The sequence below is a fragment of the Oncorhynchus mykiss genome, chromosome 23 (genome assembly GCF_013265735.2).
Source record: "Oncorhynchus mykiss isolate Arlee chromosome 23, USDA_OmykA_1.1, whole genome shotgun sequence".
Taxonomy (NCBI): Eukaryota; Metazoa; Chordata; class Actinopteri; order Salmoniformes; family Salmonidae; genus Oncorhynchus; species Oncorhynchus mykiss.
The window spans coordinates 49,769,244-49,794,473 of NC_048587.1; the positions used below are offsets into that span (position 1 = coordinate 49,769,244).

At 48.6% G+C, this 25,230-nt stretch overlaps 1 protein-coding gene across 4 annotated transcripts in view; it reads right to left on the minus strand.

The window, feature by feature from the left end:
* The window catches only part of LOC110503141 (BAH and coiled-coil domain-containing protein 1), a 122,963-nt gene that overhangs the window by 37,123 nt on the left and 60,610 nt on the right, over positions 1-25,230 (minus strand). For all 4 annotated transcript variants that reach the window (XM_036960705.1, XM_036960707.1, XM_036960704.1 and 1 more), the window contains exons 4-10: positions 20,647-20,763; positions 10,705-12,822; positions 10,189-10,485; positions 9,917-10,039; positions 8,648-8,841; positions 7,469-7,817; positions 4,261-5,463 (exon numbers count right to left, since the gene is read on the minus strand). In XM_036960705.1, the coding sequence (XP_036816600.1) occupies positions 4,261-5,463; positions 7,469-7,817; positions 8,648-8,841; positions 9,917-10,039; positions 10,189-10,485; positions 10,705-12,822; positions 20,647-20,763 (4,401 nt within the window). The remainder of the gene's footprint in view (positions 1-4,260; positions 5,464-7,468; positions 7,818-8,647; positions 8,842-9,916; positions 10,040-10,188; positions 10,486-10,704; positions 12,823-20,646; positions 20,764-25,230) is intronic.

Consider the following 25,230-nt stretch of genomic DNA (forward strand, 5'->3'; position numbering starts at 1 on the left):
GAAGGGAGGATGATGTATAGGGGAAGGGGGAGGAGAAGGGAGGACGAGGTAGAGGAGAAGGAGGAAGGAGAAGGGACAACGAGGCAGAGGAGAAAGAGGAGGAGAAGAGAGGACAAAGTAGAGGAGAAGGGAGGAAGTGGTCGAGGGGAAGGAGGAGGAGAGGGGAGGACGAGGTAGAGGAGAAGGAGAAGGGAGGACGAGGTAGAGGAGAAGGGAGGACGAGGCAGAGGAGAAAGAGGAGGATAAGGGAGGTAGAGGAGAGGGAGGAGAAGGGAAGATGAGGCAGATGAGAAGGAATAGGAGAAGGGAGGACAAGGAAGAGGATAAGGAGGAGGAGAAGGGAGGACAAGGCAGAGGAGAAGGAGGAGAAGGGAGGACGAGAAGGAGGAGGAGCAGGTAGGACGAGGCAGAGGAGAAGGAGGAGGAGAAGAGAGGACAAGGTTGAGGAGAACGAGGAGGAGAAGGGAGGACGAGGTAGAGGAGAAGGAGGAGGAGAAGGGAGGACGAGGTAGAGGAGAAGGATGAGAAGGGAAGATGAGGCAGAGGAGAAGGAGGAGAAGGGAGGACGAGGTGGAGGAGAAAAGAGGACAAGGTAGAGGAGAAGGAGGAGAAGGGAGGACGAGGTAAAGGAGAACGAGGAGGAGAAGGGAAGATGGGGCAGAGGAGAAGGGAGGATGAGGCAGAGAAGAAAGAGGCGGCGAAGAGAGGACAAGGTAGAGGAGAAGGAGAAGGGAGGATTAGGTAGAGGGGAAGGAGGAGGAGAAGGGAGGACAAGGTGGAGAAAGAGGACAAGGTAGAGGAGAAGGAGGAGGGAGGAAGTGGTCGAGGAGGAGGAGGAGGAGAAGGGAGGAAGTGGTCGAGGGGAAGGAGGAGGAGAAGGGAGGACGAGGTAGAGGGGAAGGAGGAGGAGAGGGGAGGACGAGGTAGAGGTAGAAGAGAAGGAGGAGGAGAAGGGAGGATGAGGTAGAGGTAGAGGAGAAGGAGGAGGAGAAGGGAGGACAAGGAAGAGGAGAAAGAGGAGGATAAGGGAGGACGAGGAAGAGGAGAAAGAGGAGGATAAGGGAGGACGAGGCAGAGGAGAAAGAGGAGGATAAGGGAGGACGAGGTAGAAGAGAAGGGAGGACAAGGTAGAGGAGATGGAGGAGAAGGGAAGATGAGGCAGATGAGACGGAGGAGGATGAGGCAGAATAGAAAGAGGAGGAGAAGGGAGGACAAAGAAGAGGAGAAGGAGGAGAAGGGAAGATGAGGCAGAGGAGAAGGAGGAGGAGGAGGACGAGGCAGAGGAGGAGGAGAAGGGAAGATGATGCAGAGGAGAAGGGAGGACGAGGCAGAGGAGAAAGAGGAGGAGAAGGGAGGATGAGGCAGAAGAGAGGGAGGAGGAGAAGAGAGGACAAGGTAGAGGAGAAGGAGAAGGGAGAGACGAGGTAGAGGAGAAGGATGAGAAGGGAAGATGAGGCAGAGGAGAAGGAGGAGAAGGGAGGACGAGGTGGAGGATAAAAGAGGACAAGGTAGAGGAGAAGGAGGAGGAGAAGGGAGGACGAGGTAAAGGAGAAGGAGGAGGAGAAGGGAAGATGAGGCAGAGGAGAAGGGGGAGGAGAAGGGAGGATGAGGTAGATGAGAAGGATAAGGGAGGATTACGTAGAGGGGAAGGAGGAGGAGAAGGGAGGACAAGGTGGAGAAAGAGGACAAGGTAGAGGAGAAAGAGGAGGAGAAGGGAGGACGAGGTAGAGGAGGAGAAGGGAAGATGAGGCAGAGGAGAAGAAGGGAGGACAAGGTAGAGGAGAAGGGAAGATGAAGATGAAGCAGAGGAGAAGGAGGAGGAGAAGGGAGGACGAGGCAGAGGAGAAAGAGGAGGAGAGGGGAAGGGAGGACGAGGTAGAGGGGAAGGAGGAGGAGAGGGGAGGACGAGGCAGAGGAGAAAGAGGAGGAGAGGAGAGGACAAGGTAGAGTAGAAGGAAGAGGAGAAGGGAGGACGAGGTAGAGGGGAAGGATGAGGATAAGGGAGGACAAGGTAGAGTAGAAGGAAGAGGAGAAGGGAGGACGAGGTAGAGGGGAAGGATGAGGAAAAGGGAGGACAAGGTAGAGGAGAAGGATGAGAAGGGAAGATGAGGCAGAGGAGAAGGAGGAGGAGCCGGGAGGACGAGGCAGAGGAGAAGGAGGAGGAGAAGAGAGGACAAGGTAGAGTAGAAGGATGGGAAGGGAAGATGAGGCAGAGTAGAAGGAGGAGGAGAAGGGAGGACGAGGTGGAGGAGAAGAGAGGACAAGGTAGAAGAGAAGGAGGAGGAGAAGGGAAGATGAGGCAGAGGAGAAAGAGGAGGAGAAGGGATGATGAGGCAGAGGAGAAAGAGGAGGAGAAGGGAAGATTAGGCAGAGGATAAGGAGGAGGAGAAGGGAGGACGATGCAGAGGAGAAAGAGGAGGATACGGGAGGACGAGGTAGAGGAGAATGAGGAGGAGAAGGGAAGATGAGGCAGAGGAGAAGGAGCAGGAGAAGGGAGGACAAGGTAGAGGAGGAGGACAAGGGAAGATGAGGTAGAGGAGGAGAAGGGAGGACAAGGGAGGACGAGGTAGAGGAGAAGGAGGAGGAGAAGCAATAAGGCTAAGTATGTAGTTATTGTCCTACATCTCCTCATTACCGACATGGACACAAACCAATTTACCCTCCAGGGGGAGGAGAGGAGAGTGGGAGGAGAGACGAGGGGAAAGAAGGGTACTGACTCAGTCTACTAAGGAGAAAGATAGGGAGGGGGAAGACAGAGAGAGAGAGAGAGAGAGAGAGAGAAAGTGAGAGGATCAAACAACACTGTAAATTCAACCCATATTTATGTTTATTTATTTTCCCTTTTGTACTTTAACTATTTGCACATAATATGACATTGGAAATGTCTTTATTCTTTTGGAACTGTTGTGAGTGTTATGAGTACTATACATTTTTTATTGCCTATTTCACTTTTGTTTATTATCTATTCCATTTGCTTTGGCAATGTGAACATATGCTTCCCATGCCAAAAAAGTCCTTAATAAAGTGAAAAGAGAAAGGAGGGGGGGGGGGGGGGGGCATTGCAAGAGAAAGAAGGAGAAGCTAGAGGGAAGGAAGGCGAGTGAGCAATAGACATTTAGACCAGTCGACAGAGCAGAAGAGAAGAGAGAGATGGATGATAGAGGAAAAAGAGAGAGAAAGGGGTGTGTCTGCTTGGCCAATAAGGAGCAGTGTCTGATTGTACTACTGACCCACTCACAGCTGGACCACTGGAGCTGAAGGGATATTCACTTACAATATTACAAAGCTGTGTGTAAGCTCAAACCATAGAACAGGCAGGGCACACATAATATATTCAACGAGAGGAGGGCTGGGAGAAGGAACAGACAATAAGGGATGGAGAGAGTGTGAGAGAGAGGGAAAGTGAGAAACAGTGGGATAAAGAGAGAGAGTTAATGAAATAATTAATGAACCAATACCCTCCGAGAGAGAGAGAGAGAGACACAGAGAAAGAGACAGAGAGAGAGACAGGAAGGAAGGAAAGAAGGTAGGATGTATCCTGTCCTGGTTGGTAGAGGACAGCGTAGTCTGGTCTGTCAGATCTCTGGGCCAATGAGATGCTCTGGTTACCCCTGACTTGATAACATCACCGCTGACATCAACAGGCCTAGTTAAGCCACCCCGAGGAAGGCCGCCACAGATCGATACCTTCCTCCCGCCCTCCCGCCACACACAAAGCTGTGCCGCACCTAATAAGTATTTGCACTTAATTCTGTCATCAGGAAGGAATTAAACAGAACATTACATGGCTTTTATAAATGATAAGAAGAAACAAGGACAAATGGAGAAAAGCACAGCCAGTGTGGTTCATCAGGGATAACTTAACAGTTTATACACACGCACACACAAGTGTAAATAAAAACATCTTCTCTCAGGGGGACAAGGGGAAAATATCAATTGTTTAAAGTAGAACTGTTTTAAACAAGAGCTTCTAATTAGTCAAGCTATACTCCAGAGCCTGAGGGAGGGAGGGAGGGGACACTAACATTATTGTATTGTTTCTCTCTCCTATCTATCCATTTACCCTCTCCCCCTCTCCTCATCCATCCCCCTTTCCCATACAAATACACCCCATCTCCCCCTCTCCCCCAACTACATCTCATCCTCCAGGGAAACATTTGATCTTTGGAATTGAACAGAGAACATAGGAAGGAAGCTACACAGTCAGTGTGTGTGGTGTGTGTGAATGTGTGTGCTCTCACACATTTTCTCTCCACTCACCTCCTGTCGCTCTCTCCTTCTCCCTGTTCCTCTGCAGTATCCCCAGCTCAGCCAACTCTCCCAGTATCTCCATGCCTCGGTGTGGGAGTGGGCGTGGGGCAGGCTGCGCTGTGGTGGATGGGAGCATAGCGGGGTAGCGTTCGTCCCGGGTGGCACACAGCGCAGCAGCGATGAGAAGCTCCAGACTCCAGATGCAGGGATCATCACTGAGGGTAGAGGACGGTGTTGGAGTTGGGGTTGGGGCTGAGGTTGGGGTTGGGGTTGAGGCTGAGGCTGACGCTGAGGTTGGGGTTGAGGCTGAGGTTGGGGCTGGGGTTGGGGTTGAGGCTGAGGCTGGGGGTGGGGCTGAAGCTGGGGGTGGGGCTGGGGCTGGGGGTGGGGCTGAGGCTGAGGTTGGGGCTGGGTTTGGGGTTGGAGAATTCTGGGGGCTGCTTAGTAACTCCACAGAGATTTCACTCTGACTCCTCCTACCCCCTTCCTTCTCCTCTACGTTCTCCTCATTCTTACCCTTCTCTCTCTCCTCCTTCTCCTCTACGTTCTGCTCCTCCTTACGCTTCTCTCTCTCCTCCTTATCCTCTACCTCCTCCTCCTTGCTCTTCTCTCTCTCCTCATTCTCCACTACCTCCTCCTCCTTGCTCTTCTCTCTCTCCTCATTCTCCTCTATATCCTTCTCCTTCTCAGTACAATCTGGTATGTGGTTATTTTTCAACTCTACTGAACTTTCCTCCTTCTCCTCCTCTTTCTTCTCCTCTGCTGGTTGTGAGTCTTTCAAGCCAGCTGGCTGAGCCAGGCTGCCCACAAAGACCTCTTCTTTCTGGGCATCCTCAGATGCAGAGATTGGGGCTGGAGCTGGAACTGTGGCTGGGGATGGGGAGTTTGAAACTTGGGCAGGACAAGGCACCATTTCAGGGGTCTTCACTTCAAATAGTGGGGGCTCAGATACTGATTGCCCATCCACCTCTGCTCCTTCTTGTTCCCTTTCTACAACTCCACTAGATTCTACAACTGTGCAGCCGTTCCCCTTCTTCTCTTTTCCCGCATCCTCATTCTCCACAATCCTTGTGTTGTGTGGGCAGAGCTTAGGGCAGGGTTCAGTTGGCTCCACCTCTAGATCAGCATGTTCAGCAAATCGAGCCTCCTCTAGGGAAGGATCAGCCTTGTAACGCATGGCGATTTCTGGATAGGTGTAACCTGGTGGAAGATCTGAGACAGAGAAAGAATATAAACACCTTAGGTCAAGACTAATAATCAATCAATCAGTAAGGCAACAGAGAGCTAGAATAGTTGGGGACATGGCTACAGTAAGTGTACAGGCAGCAGGAGATAGGGAATCCCAGCAGTTTGTGCATCTAGGCTATATGTGTGTGTGTGCTGTCTGGTTGTGATTGCAGTGCAAACCCTGTCACCACCCAACTCTGTTATTGATGGTATCCCTCCGCCCCCTCACAACGCCACCAGAGACATGCATATCCTTCAGCCTACTGTCTTTCAAGGACCTCTGCAAGATAAGGAGGGTCTGTCTGAAATGTCTCTGACCTCCCACATATAGTACACACACACACACCAAATTATTGTTTTGAAGAATCCAATCCATGGAGCCCCAGTAGGCAGACACACGTACACACACACACACACACGTACACACACACACACACACACACACACACACACACACACACACACACCAAATGATTGTTTTGAAGAATCCAATCCATGCAGCCCCAGTAGGCAGACACACATAGACACAGACACACACACACACACACACGTGGACACACACATATAGACACACAGACACACACATATAGACACACAGACATATAGACACAGGCACACAAACACACACACACACAGACACACAGAGACTATGTGTCCATCCTTGCTTCAAAAATTATTTAAATTAACAGGCTTCAATGACCTTCTCCTGGGGTGTAGGGGTTTCTTATCTTTCCTACAGCATCATCCTCTCTCTCCTGGGGTGTAGGGGTTTCTTATCTTTCCTACAGCTTCATCCTCTCTCTCCTGGGGTGTAGGGGTTTCTTATCTTTCCTACAGCTTCATCCTCTCTCTCCTGGGGTGTAGGGGTTTCTTATCTTTCCTACAGCTTCATCCTCTCTCTCCTGGGGTGTAGGGGTTTCTTATCTTTCCTACAGCTTCATCCTCTCTCTCCTGGGGTGTAGGGGTTTCTTATCTTTCCTACAGCATCATCCTCTCTCTCCTGGGGTGTAGGGGTTTCTTATCTTTCCTACAGCTTCATCCTCTCTCTCCTGGGGTGTAGGGGTTTCTTATCTTTCCTACAGCATCATCCTCTCTCTCCTGGGGTGTAGGGGTTTCTTATCTTTCCTATAGCTTCATCCTCTCTCTCCTGGGGTGTAGGGGATTCCTCTCTCAACACCTCTACTGCTGTCTGGTCTCCACCTTTCTTTCCATATCCTTCTTTCACACATTCTCTATAAATGTTTATCTCTCCCGCTACTCCTCTCCCTCTCTTGCTTTCTGTCTCACACACATTTTCGCTCTCCCTCCTCCTTCCCTCTCTCTCACGCTCTTCTTCTCTCCCTCCTCTTTTATCTCAGTAGTAAATGGAGGCTGGTACAGACCATAACCTTGGGAACTGATGAAATGTTCCAGTGTTTGTCTCTCCTCCACATAGCAGAGGGAATCAGGGAGAAGACCAACTCTGTCTATCCTCTTGTGTCTGTATTTTAGGGGGTGTTGATGAATACTATATCATACATAAAGACACAGCACAAGAGAGAGAGCCAGAGACTAAAGCTCAAGAGGGAGTGCCTGTGATGCATATTTGTGAGTAAAATGAAGAAACTGAGAAAGCTGGGAGAGAGTGTGTGACAGGGTCGGAGTGAGTGGGCTACTTGTGTGTGGCAGGGTCAGAGTGCGTGGGCTACTTGTGGGTGACAGGGTCAGAGTGCGTGGGCTACTTGTGTGTGACAGGGTCGGAGTGCGTGGGCTACTTGTGTGTGACAGGGTCAGAGTGTGTGGGCTACTTGTGGGTGACAGGGTCAGAGTGCGTGGGCTACTTGTGGGTGACAGGGTCAGAGTGTGTGGGCTACTTGTGTGTGACAGGGTCAGAGTGCGTGGGCTACTTGTGGGTAACAGGGTCAGTGCACGTGGGCTACTTGTGTCTGACAGGGTCAGAGTGTGCCAGGAAACATACAGCTCAGACATCAGTCCATCCATCCAAACTCACCTGGCTCTAAGGATTGTGGGTAATCCTGAGGCGGCTGCCCCTCTCCTCTTTCCCCTCTCTCCACTACTTTTGACAGGTGTGAGGGCGCGGGGCTTAGAGCTGGGGATCTTGGGGCTGCAGCCGCAGGGCTGGGGGCGGGGTTTAGAAGGTTCTGGGGGTGTGGTCTCCTGGAAGGGGAGTGGCAGCAGGGTGATTGGTGGCTGCTAGGACACACTATAGAGGAAGGCTGTGAGGGAGGGGTAGTCTTGGAGGGAGGGGTGTGGGAGAAGAGCTTAGCAGCACGGGAGGTTCTCGAGGTCTCATGGAGAGGACGGTCATCAATGGTGATAGTGGTTTCCTCTGCCTTCCTCTATAGGGAGGTGGATGGGAGTAGAGAAAGAAATGTAGAGGGACGAAAGGAGATGTGGGAGAGAGAAAAGAGGGGGGAGAGACAGAGGGGAAAGAAGTTAGATCTGTTTTGAGCCCATGAGAAGAGCCACGTATTCCTTAAAAACCCTTACCATCATGTTAGGAACACAGTGGGGGTTCTTGGGCACACGCCACAAGCTAGTACAGACCTTTACAGACAGCCAAAGGTCATTGGCAATCTGCTAGGATCCTTTGTCTCTTGACAAACTTTCTTTAAAAACTAAAAACCTGTTTTTTCCCTTTCTCTATTTTGAAACGTCCCTGGCTCTTGTGGTTGAATATGCTACTGAATATGCTGAAGATGGTGAAAGCATGAACTCTGGGTTTGTTTCAGCATGTTATTTCCTAACTTCCTGATCCACGTGTGCAGACAGTTTCACAACATCATGACTGTTGGTCATGGTCAAGAGGGAACCTGCAGTGTAGAAAGATCATTTGGGTTACTGTTACTGGGAGCAAAAGTCACTGGGTTTAAGAGTATTCTCTCCATTAAAGGTTGCACACAAGTGTTGAGAGTGTATGTGTTGCCTTTGAGTAGTGTGTGTGTGTGTGTGTGTTTACCTGTGAGAGTGTGTTTACCTATGAGAGTGTGTGTGTTTACCTGTGAGAGTGTGTGTGTGTGTTTACCTGTGAGAGTGTGTGTGTGTTTACCTGTGAGAGTGTGTGTTTACCTGTGAGAGTGTGTGTGTGTGTTTTCCTGTGAGAGTGTGTGTTTACCTGTGAGAGTGTGTGTGTGTGTGTTTACCTGTGAGAGTGTGTGTGTGTGTTTACCTGTGAGAGTGTGTGTTGTCGGTGCATGTGCTCCATGGCCCTGTGTTGTTGTTGTTGGTGGTGGTGGTGCAGGGCATAGAGCTCCTGTTGTCGTAGGAACGGAGAACGGGAGTAAACAGAGTGATGCTGCATGTGGGGTGACAGGCCTCGAGCTCCATAGACCGAGGGCCACAGAGCTGACTGCTCCATCACATCTAGAGAGAGCAAGAGAGAGAGAGAGCGAGAGAGAGAGAGAGAGAGAGAGAGAGAGTTTGCAGTAATTTCTGGAGGCCTGTTTTCACTTTGTCATTGTGGGATGTTGTGTGTATATTGATGAGGAAAGGGATGTATTTGGTCCATTTTAGAATGGGGCTGTAACGGGAAGGGGTTTGAATATTTTCCGAATGCACTGTATTTGCACATAATATTACATTTGAAATGTCTTTAATCTTTTAGAACTTTTGTGAGTGTAATGTGTACTGTTTTTTTATTGTTTATTTCACTTTGGTTTATTAACTATTTCACTTGCTTTGGAAATGTAAACATATGTTTCACATGCCAATAAAGCCCCTTAAATTGAAATTGAATTGAGAGAGAGAGAGAGAGAGAGAGAGGATCTAACTGTGTTGTTTCTGTCAGTGTGGCCTCAGCCTTGAGCCTCAGACATCTCTCTCCCTCTCCCTCTCTCTCTCATGGTTGTGTCTTTATGTGCATGGTAAGACACACATTCCCATACATCCCATCAGACGGACACACACATCCCTCCGTGGCTGCCACTGCCGTTGCTGGGAACCTTTGTTCTGTGAGATTAACCTGAGTGGGCTTAAGTTTCCCTGGGGAAGGGTTCAGTGGATGCACTTCCCCTCTCTGTAGGAACTCCCAAGGAGCGAGGCAAGAGAGCAGGCAGATAATTACATTTCACAGCCTGTTTGCAAAGGAGCAGCAACACACACACACGCCACTATCCTCTAACTATGCCATACCTCACACACACCGCAAAATTCCACCACATAGGAACACACACTCATCCCACACACTCACACACTGCATCTCTCTGTAGCTGAACCATGAGAAGAAGTGCCATCTCTCGCCCTGTGTTTTAGTATCATTAGCTAATCATAGTAAAATGGTTGACTAAGTCTCTGTTTTTCATGGCTCTGATAATGGGTAATCTGATTATTATGCAAACCATTCTAATGGAGGTTCATCTTCAGCGCTGGCTAACTGGCTGAGTGTGTGTGTGTGTGTGTGTGTGTGTACAGGGCCTGCATATGTGTTTCTGTGTCTTACCCAGGTGGTGGTGTGCAGGCTCAGAGGGCAGGACCACCAGGGAGCCAGAGGGGTCCTGGGACAGAGGCAGGCCAGGGCCGAACCCTGGGCCCATACTCTGGTGCAGCGCAGCATGGCTCAGACCTGAGAGACAGAAAACACAAGATTAGAACATGAACTTTGGGTTTGTTTCTGCATGTTATTTCCACACTTCCTGATCCATGTGTAAAGACAGTTGCACAACATTGCGAGCGTTTGTCATGGTCTGTGGGGAAACTGCATGCTCAGCTCACCATATGAATGGCCCATCCAGAGGGAGGGACTTCCAGTCCGCTGCATCCAATGGTGGTGGGAGTGAGCAGAAGGGTCTCCACCTAATTGGCTGGCCCCGCCAGGCACCAGAAGGTGAGAGGTCAGGTCACCATGGCAACTGCTGGATGGGTGGATCCTGGCAAACTCCACTCTCTCCTGGCTTTCCCTGATGAGGAGTTCTCTGTCTCGGTCGAGGTGATGAAGGCTGAGCTGCTCCTCAGTCATCCTCTTCCTCTCTTCTGCCTCCCGGCCCAGCGGGTACACAGACCGAGACACACCTGGCAACATACAAAGAGAGGGTTTAGAAAGCAGATATGGCAACCTTAAAACAAAGCTAACCTAGAAATGTCAAAATTCATAATTCATAATCCATAAGTAATGCCAGACTTCTAACACAATGCAGCTGTAGAAAAAGTTGCAAAACCATTAAAAAAACATTTAGATAGTGAAGTTAATATAAATACAGAGACATACAGATACATAGATCCAGCTCTCACCTTTGACACTGGGCAGCACCCTGCCCTGTCGGCTGTGTCCTGGGGGGGTGTCTGATGGGTGTTGGGGGGGCTCTCTCTGCCGGGCGACCGCCACAGCTATACCCACAGGGGGCTGTCGTACCTCCCCCTCCCTGTGTGTCTCCCCCGCCTCCCTTCTACCTCTCCCCCCTCCGTCCATCCTCTCCCCCTCGCTGGTGGACCCTCTCCTGGGTGGTAGGGGCTGTTTGGGGGGCTCCTGAGGGGTGCTGGATCTACCCCCCTTCTCGCTCCCCGGCTTCAGGCAGCCCAGCCCCCCGAAGAGACTCCTCTGGGAGAGCAGCAAAGGCTGCTGGGAACTGTAGTTCATCAGGTTCTTCATGGCGCTGCTCTCTCCTTCTGGGTGGGGGGAGGAGTGGGAGGAGGGATGAGGTGCTGTCTTACAGTGCTGTTGATCGTGGTGGTTTTGAGTCTTGTTATCTGGGTAGGACTCTGTGTATGGGGAGATCCTCCTCTCGTCTTCTTGGGGACCCCTCGGTATCCCCCAGGGGTGCAGCGTGGGGGGAGTTTGACCCCTGTACCCCATGACAACACCCTCACTCTTCTGATTCTGCTTCCCCCCCTCTCCCCCCCTCTCAGTCCCTGATCCATCAGAACCCGACCCGCTTCCATGACTACTGTGCCGCTGGTGCAGTATCCTAGCAACCTTCTGTCCCTCTCTCTGGGCACCTCCACTCCCCCCCAACCCCCCCTTTCCATCAGGAGGACCTGAGTGTGAACAGTCCCGGAAGGGCGGGGTGCTGGCGTAGGGCCCAGTCTTGGTGGCTTGGTGCCCAGGCCTGGGGTGAGCACTCTGGGCTTCCAGAGGCAGGGAGGCCCGGTAGACCTCTAGGACCTCCAGGTCTCCCCTGGAGGAAGAGGCCTCTAGGCTGCAAGAGCGAGGCCCAGACTGGCGGTTAGGGTTATGTGGCTGAGGCTGGGAGTTGGCCTGGGTGTTCTGGCTGTGGTGTTGGATGTAGTTGTGGTTCTGGTTCCAGTCCGGGGGCTTGTTTGCCTTGCAGTAGCCCAGCTGCTGCTGTGGCTGTGGCTGCTGCGTCTGGGACGGGGGCTTCCTCTGGCAGCTACTAGACTGAGGACGATCAGGATGAGGATGAAGAGAAGGAAGACTTTCACTAGATCCTCCTCCTCCGCTGTTCTCTGCCCCTTTTCCACCCTTATCTCCTCCTCCTCCTCCTCCTCCTCCTCCTCCTCCTCCTCCAGCACCATGGCAGTCAGGGGACCCCATGTCCCCTAAAGGCCCGACTGAGGGGATGTACGTTGGGCCAGAGACTTTTACCTCCCTCCCAGATACTCCGTCTTTAGGATGGGTGAGGGTGAGTGGGGCGGGGGCAGGGGGGCAGTAGAACTCAGGGTGAGGGTGATGGGGGTGATGAGGGTGGTGCAGCCAGCCCCCTCCCACAGCAGGGCCCATGTGTAGGGGTGGAGGAGGGGGCGGGGGCATGGAGTAGGAAGCCATGGCATGGGGGTTGTGGGGTCCCATCATGGCTGCTCGACGCAGACAGTCTGACGAGGAGGAGGGGAGAGTTTCGCTTATCCTCATCTCCCCGCTCACCCCCCCTTCCTTGGAGCATCGCCTCGTCCCCCCACTACCCTGGGGTCTGCTACCCCCTCCACTCCCACAGCTGTTCAGGGACCCGTCCTTGGACACAGAGTCTCCGTTGGATAGTTTGCTAAGTTGAGCACAGTTGTGTTTGGAGCCCTGGTTTGCGGGGTCGTCCCTGTATTCTGTGGGCAGGTTGGGGGTTTTGTGTCTGTGGTCCTCCTCACCCATGTGAGTGGGGACGGAGTGGGGTTGAGAGAACGGATGACGCTGATGTTGATGGTGTTGATGATGATGTCTCTCTTTGCTCTCCTGGTGTCTCTCTTTGCTGATGGATCTCTCTTTCGAAACACTCTTTTCCACCATCCCCAGTTCCTTGGAGCTCTTTTGGAGACCCCCTCCACCTCCTCCTCCCCCAGAGTCTGTTTCTCTGCTGCAGGACCCCAGAGGATGTCCGGGGGCAGTCCTAGACAGTGGCGGAAGGCTATGATTGGTTGAGAGAAGAGGGGACTGGGACGGCAGGCTTCGCAAATAGAAATGATCTGAAAATAAATGACATAGTTTAAATATTATTTATAAGCATTACAAATACAGTGGGGAGAACAAGTATTTGATACACTGCCAATTTTGCAAGTTTTCCAACTTACAAAGCATGTAGAGGTCTGTAATTTTATCATAGGTACAGTTCAACTGTGAGAGACAGAATCTAAAAAAAAATCCAGAAAATCACATTGTATGATTTTTAAGTAATTAATTTGCATTTTATTGCATGACATAAGTATTTGATTCATCAGAAAAGCAGAACTTAATATTTGGTACAGAAACCTTTGTTTGCAATTACAGAGATCATACATTTCCTGTAGTTCTTGACCAGGTTTGCACACACTGCAGCAGGGATTTTGGCCCACTCCTCCATACAGACCTTCTCCAGATCCGTCAGGTTTCGGGGCTGTCGCTGGGCAATACGGACTTTCAGCTCCCTCCAAAGATTTTCTATTGGGTTCAGGTATGGAGACTGGCTAGGCCACTCCAGGACCTTGAGATGCTTCTTACGGAGCCACTCCTTAGTTGCCCTGGCTGTGTGTTTCGGGTCGTTGTCATGCTGGAAGACCCAGCCACGACCCATATTCAATGCTCTTACTGAGGGAAGGAGGTTGTTGGCCAAGATCTCGCGATACATGGCCCCATCCATCCTCCCTCAATACGGTGCAGTCGTCCTGTCCCCTTTGCAGCAAAGCATCCCCAAAGAATGATGTTCCCACCTCCATGCTTCACGGTTGGCATGGTGTTCTTGGGGTTGTACTCATCCTTCTTCTTCTTCCAAACACGGCGAGTGGAGTTTAGACCAAAAAGCTCTATTTTTGTCTCATCAGACCACATGACCTTCTCCCATTCCTCCTCTGGATCATCCAGATGGTCATTGGCAAACTTCAGACGGGCCTGGACATGCGCTGGCTTGAGCAGGGGGACCTTGCGTGCGCTGCAGGATTTTAATCCATGACGGCGTAGTGTGTTACTAATGTTTTTTTTTTGAGACTGTGGTCTTCAGGTCATTGACCAGGTCCTGCCGTGTAGTTCTGGGCTGATCCCTCACCTTCCTCATGGTCATTGACGCCCCACAAGGTGAGATCTTGCATGGAGCCCCAGACCGAGGGTGATTGACCGTCATCTTGAACTTCTTCCATTTTCAAATAATTGCGCCAACAGTTGTTGCCTTCTCACCAAGCTGCTTGCCTATTGTCCTGTAGCCTATCCCAGCCTTGTGCAGGTCTACAATTTTATCCCTGATGTCCTTACACAGCTCTCTGGTCTTGGCCATTGTGGAGAGGTTGGAGTCTGTTTGAATGTGTGGACAGGTGTCTTTTATACAGGCAACGAGTTCAAACAGGTGCAGTTAATACAGGTAATGAGTGGAGAACAGGAGGGCTTCTTAAAGAAAAACTAACAGGTCTGTGAGAGCCGGAATTCTTACTGGTTGATAGGTGATCAAATACTTATGTCATGCGATAAAATGCTAATTAATTAATAAAAAATAATACAATGTGATTTTCTAGATATTTGTTTTAGATTACTTCTCTCACAGTTGAAGTGTACCTATGATCAAAATTACAGACCTCCACATGCTTTGTAAGTAGGAAAACCTGCAAAATCGTCAGTGTATCAAATACTTGCTGTTACGGTTTTCTTCTATCTCCTCCTCTGAAGAAGAGGTGTAGCAAGGATCGGACCAAAACGCAGCGTGGTTATCTTGATACATGTTTAATGAAATATAAACACGAACAAATAGAAAACAATAAACGTAACATGAAAACCTAACAGCCTATACTGGTGCAAACAAACACAGAGACAGGAACAATCACCCACAAAACACTCAAAGAATATGGCTGCCTAAATATGGTTCCCAATCAGAGACAACGATAAAACCTGCCTCTGATTGAGAACCCCTTCAGGCAACCATAGACTTTTCTAAACAACCCCACTATACCACAATCCCGATACCTACCAAAACCCCAAGACAAAACACACCATATAATAAACCCATGTCACACCCTGGCCTGACCAAAATAATAAAGAAAACACAAAATACTAAGACCAGGGCGTGACAGAACCCCCCCCCCCCCCCCAAGGTGCGGACTCAGGCAGGTGAATGGAACTGGCAGATCCAGGCTGACTGGTGGTTCTGGCAGATCCTGGCTGAATGACGGATCCTGGCTGAATAGCGGATCCTGGCTGACTGGCGGATCCTGGCAGACTGGCATCTCTGGCTGCTCCATGCTGACTGGCGGCTCTGGCTGCTCCATGCAGACTGGCGGCTCTGGCTGCTCCATGCAGACTGGCGGCTCTGGCTGCTCCATGCAGACTGGCGGCTCTGGCTGCTCCATGCAGACTGGCGGCTCTGGCTGCTCCATGCAGACTGGCGGCTCTGGCTGCTCCATGCAGACTGGCGGCTCTGGCTGCTCCATGCAGACTGGCGGCTCTGGCTGCTCCATGCAGACTGGCGGCTCTGGCTGCTCCATGCAGACTGGCAGCTCTGGCTGCTCCATGCAGACTGGCGGCTCTGGCTGCTCCATGCAGACTGGCGGCTCTGGCAGCTACTTGCAGACTGGCAGCTCCTTGCAGACTGGCAGCTCCTTGCAGACTGGCAGCTCTGGCTGCTCCTTGCAGACTAGCAGCGCTGAACAGGCGGGAGACTCCGGCAGCGCTGTAGAGGCTGAAGGCTCTGGCAGCGCTAAACAGGCAGGAGACTCCGGCAGCGCTGGAGAGGAGGAAGGCTCTGACTGTGCTGAACAGGCGGGAGACTCCGGCAGCGCTGTAGAGGAGGAAGGCTCTGGCAGCGCTAGATAGGCGGGAGACTCCGGCAGCGCTGGAGAGGAGGAAGGCTCTGGCAGCGCTGGACAGGCGAGGCGCACTGTAGGCCTGATGCGTGGTGCTGGCACTGGTGGTACTGGGCCAAGGACACGCACAGGAAGCCTGGTGCGGGGAGCTGCCACCGGAGGGCTGATTCTTGGAGGTGGTACTGGATAGACCGGACCGTGCAGGCGCACTGGAGCTCTTGAGCACCGAGCCTGCCCAACCTTACTTGGTTGAATACTCCCGGTCTCCCTGTCAGTGCGGCGAGGTGGAATAGCCCGCACTGGGCTATGCAGGCGAACCGGAGACACCGAGCGCAAGGCTGGTGCCATGTAAGCCGGCCCAAGGAGATGCACTGGAGATCAGATGCGTAGAGCCGGCTTCATGACACTTGGCTCTATGCTTACTCTAGCCCGGCCGATACGCTGAGCTGGTATGTACCGCACCGGGCTATGCACCCGCACTGGAGACACCGTGCGCACCACAGCATAACACGGTGCCTGCCCGGTCTCTCTAGCCCCCCGGTAAGCACAGGAAGTTTGCGCAGGTCTCCTACCTGGCATAGCCATACTCCCTGTGAGCCCCCCCCAAGAAATGTTTGAGGCTGACTCTCGGGCTTCCATCCGCGTCGCCGTGCTGCCTCCTCAAACCAGCGCCTCTCCGCTTTCGCCGCCTCCAGTTCTTCTTTGGGGCGGCGATATTCTCCAGGCTGTGCCCAGGGTCCTTTACCGTCCAATATCTCCTCCCATGTCCAGAAATCCGGACTCCGCTGCTCCTGTTGCCGCTGCCTGTCACCACGCCGCTTGGTCCTGTTGGGGTGGGTGATTCTGTTACGGTTTTCGTCTATCTCCTCCTCTGAAGAAGAGGTGTAGCAAGGATCGGACCAAAACGCAGCGTGGTTATCTTGATACATGTTTAATGAAATATAAACACGAACAAATACAAAACAATAAACGTAACACGAAAACCTAACAGCCTATACTGGTGCAAACAAACACAGAGACAGGAACAATCACCCACGAAACACTCAAAGAATATGACTGCCTAAATATGGTTCCCAATCAGAGACAACGATAAACACCTGCCTCTGATTGAGAACCACTTCAGGCAACCATAGACTTTTCTAAACAACCCCACTATACCACAATCCCAATACCTACCAAAACCCCAAAACACACCATATAATAAACCCATGTCACACCCTGGCCTGACCAAAATAATAAAGAAAACACAAAATACTAAGACCAGGGCGTGACACTTGTTCTACCAACTGTATATATTTGGAAAATTAAATAATATTTTTAAAAAGAGGAAAAATCTCTGTCTCTAAATTCAATTTGGAAACATATGTTTACACTGCCAAAGCAAGTGGAATAGACCAACAAAAATGTAAAAAGTACATATTACACTAGCAAGTTCCAAAATAATAGAGGCATTTCAAATGTTAAAGTACAAAGGGGGAAAATAAATAAAAATAAGTAAAGGTTTGTATTCACGATGGTGTTTGTTCTTCACTGGTTGCCCTTTTCTTGTGGCAACATGTCACACATATTGCTAATGGGATTGCACACTAGATAAGGGATTTTATCCAAATTGAGTTTGTTTTTGAATTCTTTGTGGATCTGTGTAACCTGACGGAACTATGTGTCTCTATTATGGTCATACATTTGGCAGGAGTTTAGGAAGTGCAGCTCAGTTTCCATTTAATTTTGTGGGCAGTGTACACATAACATGTCTGCCTACGATGGCCTTTCTCAATAGCAAGACTTTGCTCACTGAGACTGTACATAGTCAAACGCTTTCCTTTAAGTTTGGGTCAGTCACAGTGTTCAGGTATTCTGCCACTGTGTACTCTCTGTTTAGGGCCAAAGATCATTGTAGTATGCTCCGTTGTTTTGTTAATTCTTTCCAATGTGTCAAGTAATTATCTTTTTGTATTCTGATGATTTGGTTGGGTTTAATTGTGCTGCTGTCCTGGGGCTCTGTGTGGTCTGTTTGTGTTTGTGACCAGCGTGCTTAGGACTCTTCTCTAGGTTCATCTCTCTGTAGGTGATGGCTTTGTTATGGAATCGCTTCCTTTTAGGTGGTTGTAGAATTTAAGGACTCAATTATGGATTTTGATAATTAGCGGGTATCAGCCTAATTCTGCTCTGCATGCATTATTTGATGTTTTACATTGTACACAGATTTTTTTTAAATGTAGAAAAATCTGCATGCATAGTCTCAATTTGGTGTTTGTCCCATTTTGTGAATACTTGATTGGTGAGCAGAGCCCAAACCGTAAAGGGCAATGGGTTCTATAACTGATTCAAGTATTTTTAGCCAGATCCTAATTGGTACGTCAAATGTTATGTTCCTTTTGATGACATAGAATGTCCTTCTTGCCTTGTCTCTCAGATCGTTCACAGCTTTGTGGAAGTTACCTGTGGCGCTGATGTTTAGGCCAAGGTATGTATAGTTTTTGTGTGCTCTAGGGCAATGGCGTCTAGGTGGAATTTGTATTTGTGTTTCTGGCAACTGGACATTTTTTGGTACACCATCATTTTTGTCTTACTGAGATTTACTGTCAGGAACCAGATCTGACAGAATCTGTGCAGGATATCTAGGTGCTGCTGAACTCCTTGGTTGGGGACAGAAGCACCAGATCATAGTCAAACAGTAGACATTTGACGCTGTCGTTCAGTAATCTGTCGTTCAGTAAATATTGGGGAAGATGCCAGAGCAAAGGATGATGTTAAAGCGTTTAAGTATAGCCAATTGGAATTTGTGGTCTGTATATTTTATCATTTAATTGAGGATACCATCAACACCACAGGCCTTTTTGGGTTGGAGGGTTTGTATTTTGTCCTGTAACTCATTCAATGTAATTGGACGATCCAGTAAGTTCTTGTAGTCTTTAATAGTTGATTCTAAGATTTGTATTTGATCATGTATATGTTTTTGCTGACTGTTCTTTGTTATAGAGCCAAAAAGATTGGAGAAGTGGTTTATGCATACATCTCCGTTTTGGATTGATAACTCTTCGTGTTGTTAGCTTAGTATGTTCCAATTTTCCCAGAAGTTGCTTTCATGCTTTATTTATTTATCCTTTACTTAACTAGGCAAGTCAGTTAAGAACAAATTCTTATTTACAATGACGGCCTACACCAGCCAAACACGGACGACGCTGGGCCAATTGTGCGCCGCCCAATGGGACTCCCAATCACAGCCGGTTGTGATACAGCCTGGATTCGAACAAGGGTGTCTGTAGTAAGGCCTCTAGCACTGAGAAGCAGTGCCTTAGACCACTGCACAACTCAGGAGATTTTATTGATTCTTCAATATCACACGCTGATCTGGTTCACCTGTCCTTGTGATTGTCTCCACTCCCGCCAGATGTTGCTTATTCTCCACAGTGTATTTATCCCTGTGTTTCCTGTCTCTCTGTGCCAGTGTATTTATCCCTGTGTTTCCTGTCTCTCTGTGCCAGTGTATTTATCCCTGTGTTTCCTGTCTCTCTGTGCCAGTGTATTTATCCCTGTGTTTCCTGTCTCTCTGTGCCAGTTGGTCTTGTATGTTAGTCAAGTCAACCAGTGTGTTTTTCCCGTACTCCTTTTGCTCTTCTCTTTTTGATAGTCCTCCTGGTTTTGACCCCTGCCTGGCTGGACTACTTTCCCGCCTGCCTGATCATCCTGCCTGCCCTTCGGTACCTTTTGGACTATGAACTGGTTATGACACTTTTGCCTGTCCACGACCATTCTCTTGCCTTCCCCTATTGGATTAATAAACATTGGAAGACTCCAACCATCTGCCTCCTGTGTCTGTATCTGGGTCTCGCCTTGTGTCATGATATCAATTACATTGAGCTGATTTCTGATGTGCTGTTCCTTCTTTTACCGTAGTGTATTTCTGTATTGTTTTAGTTATTCACCATAATGAAGGCGTAGACTCAGGTTTTCCGGGTCTCTATGTTTTTGGTTGGAAAGGTTTCTCAATTTCCTTCTTAGGTTTTTGCATTCTTTATCATGCCATTTGTCCCTGTTAATTTTCTTTGCTCGTCGATTTCAAATTTTTATTTGATAGGGAAGCTGAGAGGTCAAATATACTGTCTAGGTTTTCAACTGCCAAGTTTACACCTTCACTATTACTGTGAAATGTATTGCCCCGGAAGTTGTCTAAAAGGGACTTAATTTATTTTTTGCCTAATAGTTTTGGGGTAGATTTCTACACTACTTTCCTTCCATCAATAGCATTTCTTAATATTATGCTGTTCCTTTGGCTCTGATGCCTCATGATTGAGTATTTCTCTTTTCAAGTAGAATGGGATTTTGCTGTGATCTGATAGGGGTGTCAGTGGTCTGACTGTGAACGCTCTGAGAGACTACGTTGAGGCCAGTTATGAAGTAATCTACAGTAATACTGCCAAGGGATGAGTTGTAGGTGTATGTACCGTAAGAGTCCCCTCAAAGCCTCAAATTGACTACCACACTACTTTCCTTCCATCTATAGCATTTCTTAATATTATCCAGTCTCTCTCTCTCTCCCTCTCTCTCTCTCACACACACACATACCCACTCTCTCTCACACACCCATACCTCTCTCTGTCTCTCTCTCTCTCTCACACACACCTCTCTCTCTCTCGCACACCTCTCTCTCTCTTTCACCCACACACACACACATCTCTCTCTCACACAGATACAAACCCCTCGCTCTCTCACACACCTATTTCTCTCTCTCTCGCACTCTCTCACATACACAACCGGTGTGAAATGGCTAGCTAGTTAGCAGAGTGTGCGCGCTAATAGCATTTCAATTGGTGACGTCACTCACTCTGAGACCTTGAAGTAGTTGTTTCCCTTGCTGCGGCTTTTGTGGAGCGATGTGTAACGATGCTTCAAGGGTGACTATTGTCTATGTGTGCAGAGCCCAGGTAGGGGCAAGGAGAGGGATGGAAGCTATACTGTTACACATACACACCTCTCTCTCTCTTAAATACCTCTCTCTCTGACACACCTCTCTCTCTGTCTCACACACACCTTTCTGAGTGTCGTAGAAGCGGTGCTGTCCGTAGAGAATGCTGCTGTTGCTATGGTGATCCAAGGAGCTCATGGGAAGAAAGGGGGAAGTCAGACCTCCTGAATACCGGGGATACCCTGAGAGAGAGTGAGGAGGGGGGAGAGAGATATAAGAAGAGCGAGGAGAGAAAGAGAGGGAGAGAGACCAAAAGAAAGTGGGAGAGATAGAGTTAGAGAGAGGGTGGAAGTGAAACAGGGGAGGGAGGGGGAGAGAGAGATGTTAAATTAAATGTAATTTTGACATTAGGCCTAAATGCCACCAACATGATTATCCCCATAATTTACAGCAGATACAGCGGTGACAACAACAATACCAGAGAGTAACTGACAAGAGATGGGTATTTTTCAGGATGGACTTTGCTTATACAAAACAAGTCTGTGTTTTTCTCTTCAGGATGCTCAGCCTATAACCCATTTCCTTGGAACGCCGTTAGGGTATTTGTGTGTCAAAAACAATACACGTCAAATAACACTATTTGATGTGTCAAATAAGCTTTTCATTTGACAGGGTAAATAACACAATTATATTATAGAATGTTGTGTGTGCTGAATTTGCACGTGCAAGCCAAGCTCCACCACTACGATCACAAGTACTGTCAAAGCTCTACAAAAAATAAATGTCTGCAAACAAGCACACACCTGCCACAAACGATGTGTTTACAATACTGCGTTAGTAATAAGCCATTATTTGTTTGACTGAATGGGAAAACGTCTGTGTGTGCATTTGAAATAAGATCAAACGCGCAGGATCACAAATGTAACCAAATATCTTTGATACATATGTTATTAGCAACTTCTGGAGTAGCTAGCTAGTAGCTTTAGCTTGGTACCTAGCTAGCACAAATCCAACCAGCCTGAAAACAATGACCAAACTTCAGTCATTTTCAATATTCTTAGCAATGATTTAGGAATCCATGTGAGTAAGTATTAGGTAGCCACATGTTGTTAAACTTCAGTTCATGAAAATAACTAGCTGTAAATGATGGGGATAATCATGTTACTTAACCCTGTTGCCCAAAGCTAATGTTATAAGCAGCCAACAAGCTTCCTCTGGCTAGCGAGGCTTGACTGGACTGGGTTATGTGTTGTGAAGCTAGCCACAATAAGGATTAGCCACAATAGTGGAATTGCGGTTGGCCTTCAAAATTAAAGTCCCTCTTTGAAACTGACAGAAGATTACAATTGGTGGAATCATGGCATATTTAGACTAGGTAATGTTAAACAATATTGGAGTGTGTAATGTGGAGCAATAAAATTAGGTATTAGTCTACTTGGTGACACCCACAGAACACAACTGTGAAGGGTTTACACAAATATTAGCGTTGTAGCTCTTATCAGGGACCTGACCATTCAGCCTATTGTGCGTATTGTCAATCAAATTGCACGGTAAAGCTTTACCTAAGGATTGGAGATCAATGAAATTGGATATTAGTCTACAAGTGGTTTTTTCCCAACTTCCTCCTCGGACTTCTCAGACTCCAAAACATCCACATTGTATTGTTTTTCCTCTGGAAAAGTGTTCAATACACATAGTAGGTTGACTGGTACAAAAAAAATGTGGCTCAAATCAGTGGTTTCAGATTCCCGCAGTAAGAGCTGTTCTCTGGGTATACAGTGCCTTGCAAAAGTATTCATCCCCTTTGGCGCTTTTCCTATTTTGTTGCATTACAACCTGTAATTTAAATAGATTTTTATTTAGATTTAATGCAATGGACATACACAAAATAGTTTGAATTGGTGAAGTGAAATGGAAAAAATTACTTGTTTCAAAAAATTCAAAACAAATCTAAATGGAAAAGTGGTGTATTCACCCTTTGCTATGAATCAAATCAAATCAAAGTTTATTTGTCACGTGCGCCGAAAACAACAGTGAAATGCTTACTTACAGGCTCTGACCAATAGTGCAAAAAAGGTATTAGGTGAACAATAGGTAAGTAAAGAAATAAAACAACAGTAAAAAGATATATACAGTAGCGAGGCTATAAAAGTAGTGAGGCTACATACAGACACCGGTTAGTCAGGCTGAGTATGTACATGTAGATATGGTTAAAGTGACTATGCATATATGATGAACAGAGAGTAGCAGTAGCTAAAAGAGGGGTTGGTGGGTGGCGGGACACAATGCAGATAGCCCAGTGCGGGAGCACTGGTTGGTTGGCCAATTGAGGTAGTATGTACATGAATGTATAGTTAAAGTGACTATGCATACATGATAAACAGAGAGTAGCAGCAGCGTAAAAGAGGGGTTGGGGGGTGACACACAATGTAAATAGTCCAGGTAGCCATTTGATTACCTGTTCAGGAGTCTTATGGCTTGGGGGTAAAAACTGTTGAGAAGTCTTTTTGTCCTAGACTTGGCGCTCCGGTACCGCTTGCCATGCGGTAGTAGAGAGAACAGTCTATTACTGCGGTGGCTGGGGTCTTTGACAAATTTTAGTGCCTTCCTCTGACACCACCTGGTATAGAGGTCCTGGATGGCAGAAAGCTTGATTTACTGGGCCGTTTGCACTACCCTCTGTAGCACCTTGCGATCAGAGGCCGAGCAATTGCCGTAACAGGCAGTGATGCAACCAGTCAGGATGCTCTCGATGTTGCAGCTGTAGATCCTTTTGAGGATCTCAGGACCCATGCCAAATCTTTTTAGTTTCCTGAGGGGGAATAGGCTTTGTCGTGCCCTCTTCACGACTGTCTCGGTGTGTTTGGACCATTCTAGTTTGTTGTTGATGTGGACACCACGGTTCTTGAAGCTCTCAACCTGCTCCATTACAGCCCCGTCGATGAGAATGGGGGCGTGCTCGGTCCTCCTTTTCCTGTAGCCCACAATCATCTCCTTATCTTGGTTACGTTGAGGGATAGGTTGTTATTCTGGCACCACCCGGCCAGGTCTCTGACCTCCTCCCTATAAGCTGTCTCGTCGTTGTCGGTGATCAGGCCTACCACTGTTGTGTCGTCAGCAAACTTAATGATGGTGTTGGAGTCGTGCCTGGCCATGCAGTCGTGGGCGAACAGGGAGTACAGGAGGGGACTGAGCAAGCACCCTTGGGGAGCTCCAGTGTTGAGGATCAGTGTGGCAGATGTGTTGCTACCTACCCTCACCACCTGGGGGCGGCCCGTCAGGAAGTCCAGTATCCAGTTACAGAGGGATGTGTTTAGTCCCAGGATCCATATCTTAGTGATGAGCTTTGAGGGTACTATGGTGTTGAACGCTGAGTTGTAGTCAATGAATAGCATTCTCACATAAGTGTTATTCTTGTCCAGGTGGGAAAAGGCAGTGTGGAGTGCAGTAGAGATGGCATCATCTGTGGATCTGTTTGGGCGGTATGCAAATTGGAGTGGGTCTAGGGTTTCTGGGATAATGGTGTTGATGTGAGCCATTACCAACCTTTCAAAGCCCTTCATGGCTACGGACGTGAGTGCTGCGGTTCTGTAGTCATTTAGGCAGGTTGCCTTTGTGTTCTTGGGCACAGGGACTATGGTGGTCTGCTTGAAACATGTTGGTATTACAGACTCAATCAAGGACATGTTGAAAATGTCAGTGAAGACACCTGCCAGTTTGGCCCCGCAGCCTTGTGTATGTTGACCTGTTTAAAGGTCGTACTCACGTCGGCTACGGAGAGCGTGATCACACAGTCATCCAGAACAGCTGATGCTTTCATGCATGCCTCAGTGTTGCTTGCCTCGAAGCGAGCATAGAAGTGGTTTAGTAGTCTTATAGTTTAGGCAAGTCTGGTAGGCTTGTGTCACTAGGCAGCTCGCGGCTGTGCTTCCCTTTGTAGTCTGTAATAGTTTGCAAGCCCTGCCACATAAGACGAGCATCAGAGCCGCTGTAGTATGATTCATTCTTAGCCCTGTATTGATGCTTTTTCTGTTTGGTGGTTCGTCGGAGGGCATAGCGGAATTTCTTATAAGCTTCCAGGTTAGAGTCCCACTCCTTGAGAGCAGCAGCTCTACCCTTTAGCTCAGTGCGAATGTTGCCTGTATTTATGGCTTCTGGTTGGGGTATGTACGTACAGTCACTGTGGGGACGACGTCCTCGATGCACTTATTGATAAAGCCAGTGACTGGTGTGGTGTACTCCTCAATGCCATCGGAAGAATCTCGGAACATTGCAGTCTGTGATAGCAAAACAGTCCTGTAGTCCAGTCTTGAAGCCCCTAAATAATATCTGGGACAACCAACTACCTTCAGAAGTCACATAATTAGTTAAATAAAGTCCACCTGTGTGCAATCTAAGTGTCACATGATCTGTCACATGATCTCAGTATATATACACCTGTTCTGAAAAGCCCCAGAGTCTGCAACATGACTAAGCAAGGGTCACCACCAAGCAAGCAGCACCATGAAACCCAAGGAGCTCTCCAAACAGGTCAGGGCGAAGTTGTGGAGAAGTACAGATCAGGGTTGGGTTCTAAGAAAATCCTTAACTTTGAACATCCCACGGAGCACCATTAAATCAATTATTTTAATGGAAAGAATATGGCATCACAACAAACCTGCCAAGAGAGGGCCGCCCACCAAAACTCACAGACCAGGCAAGTAGGGCAT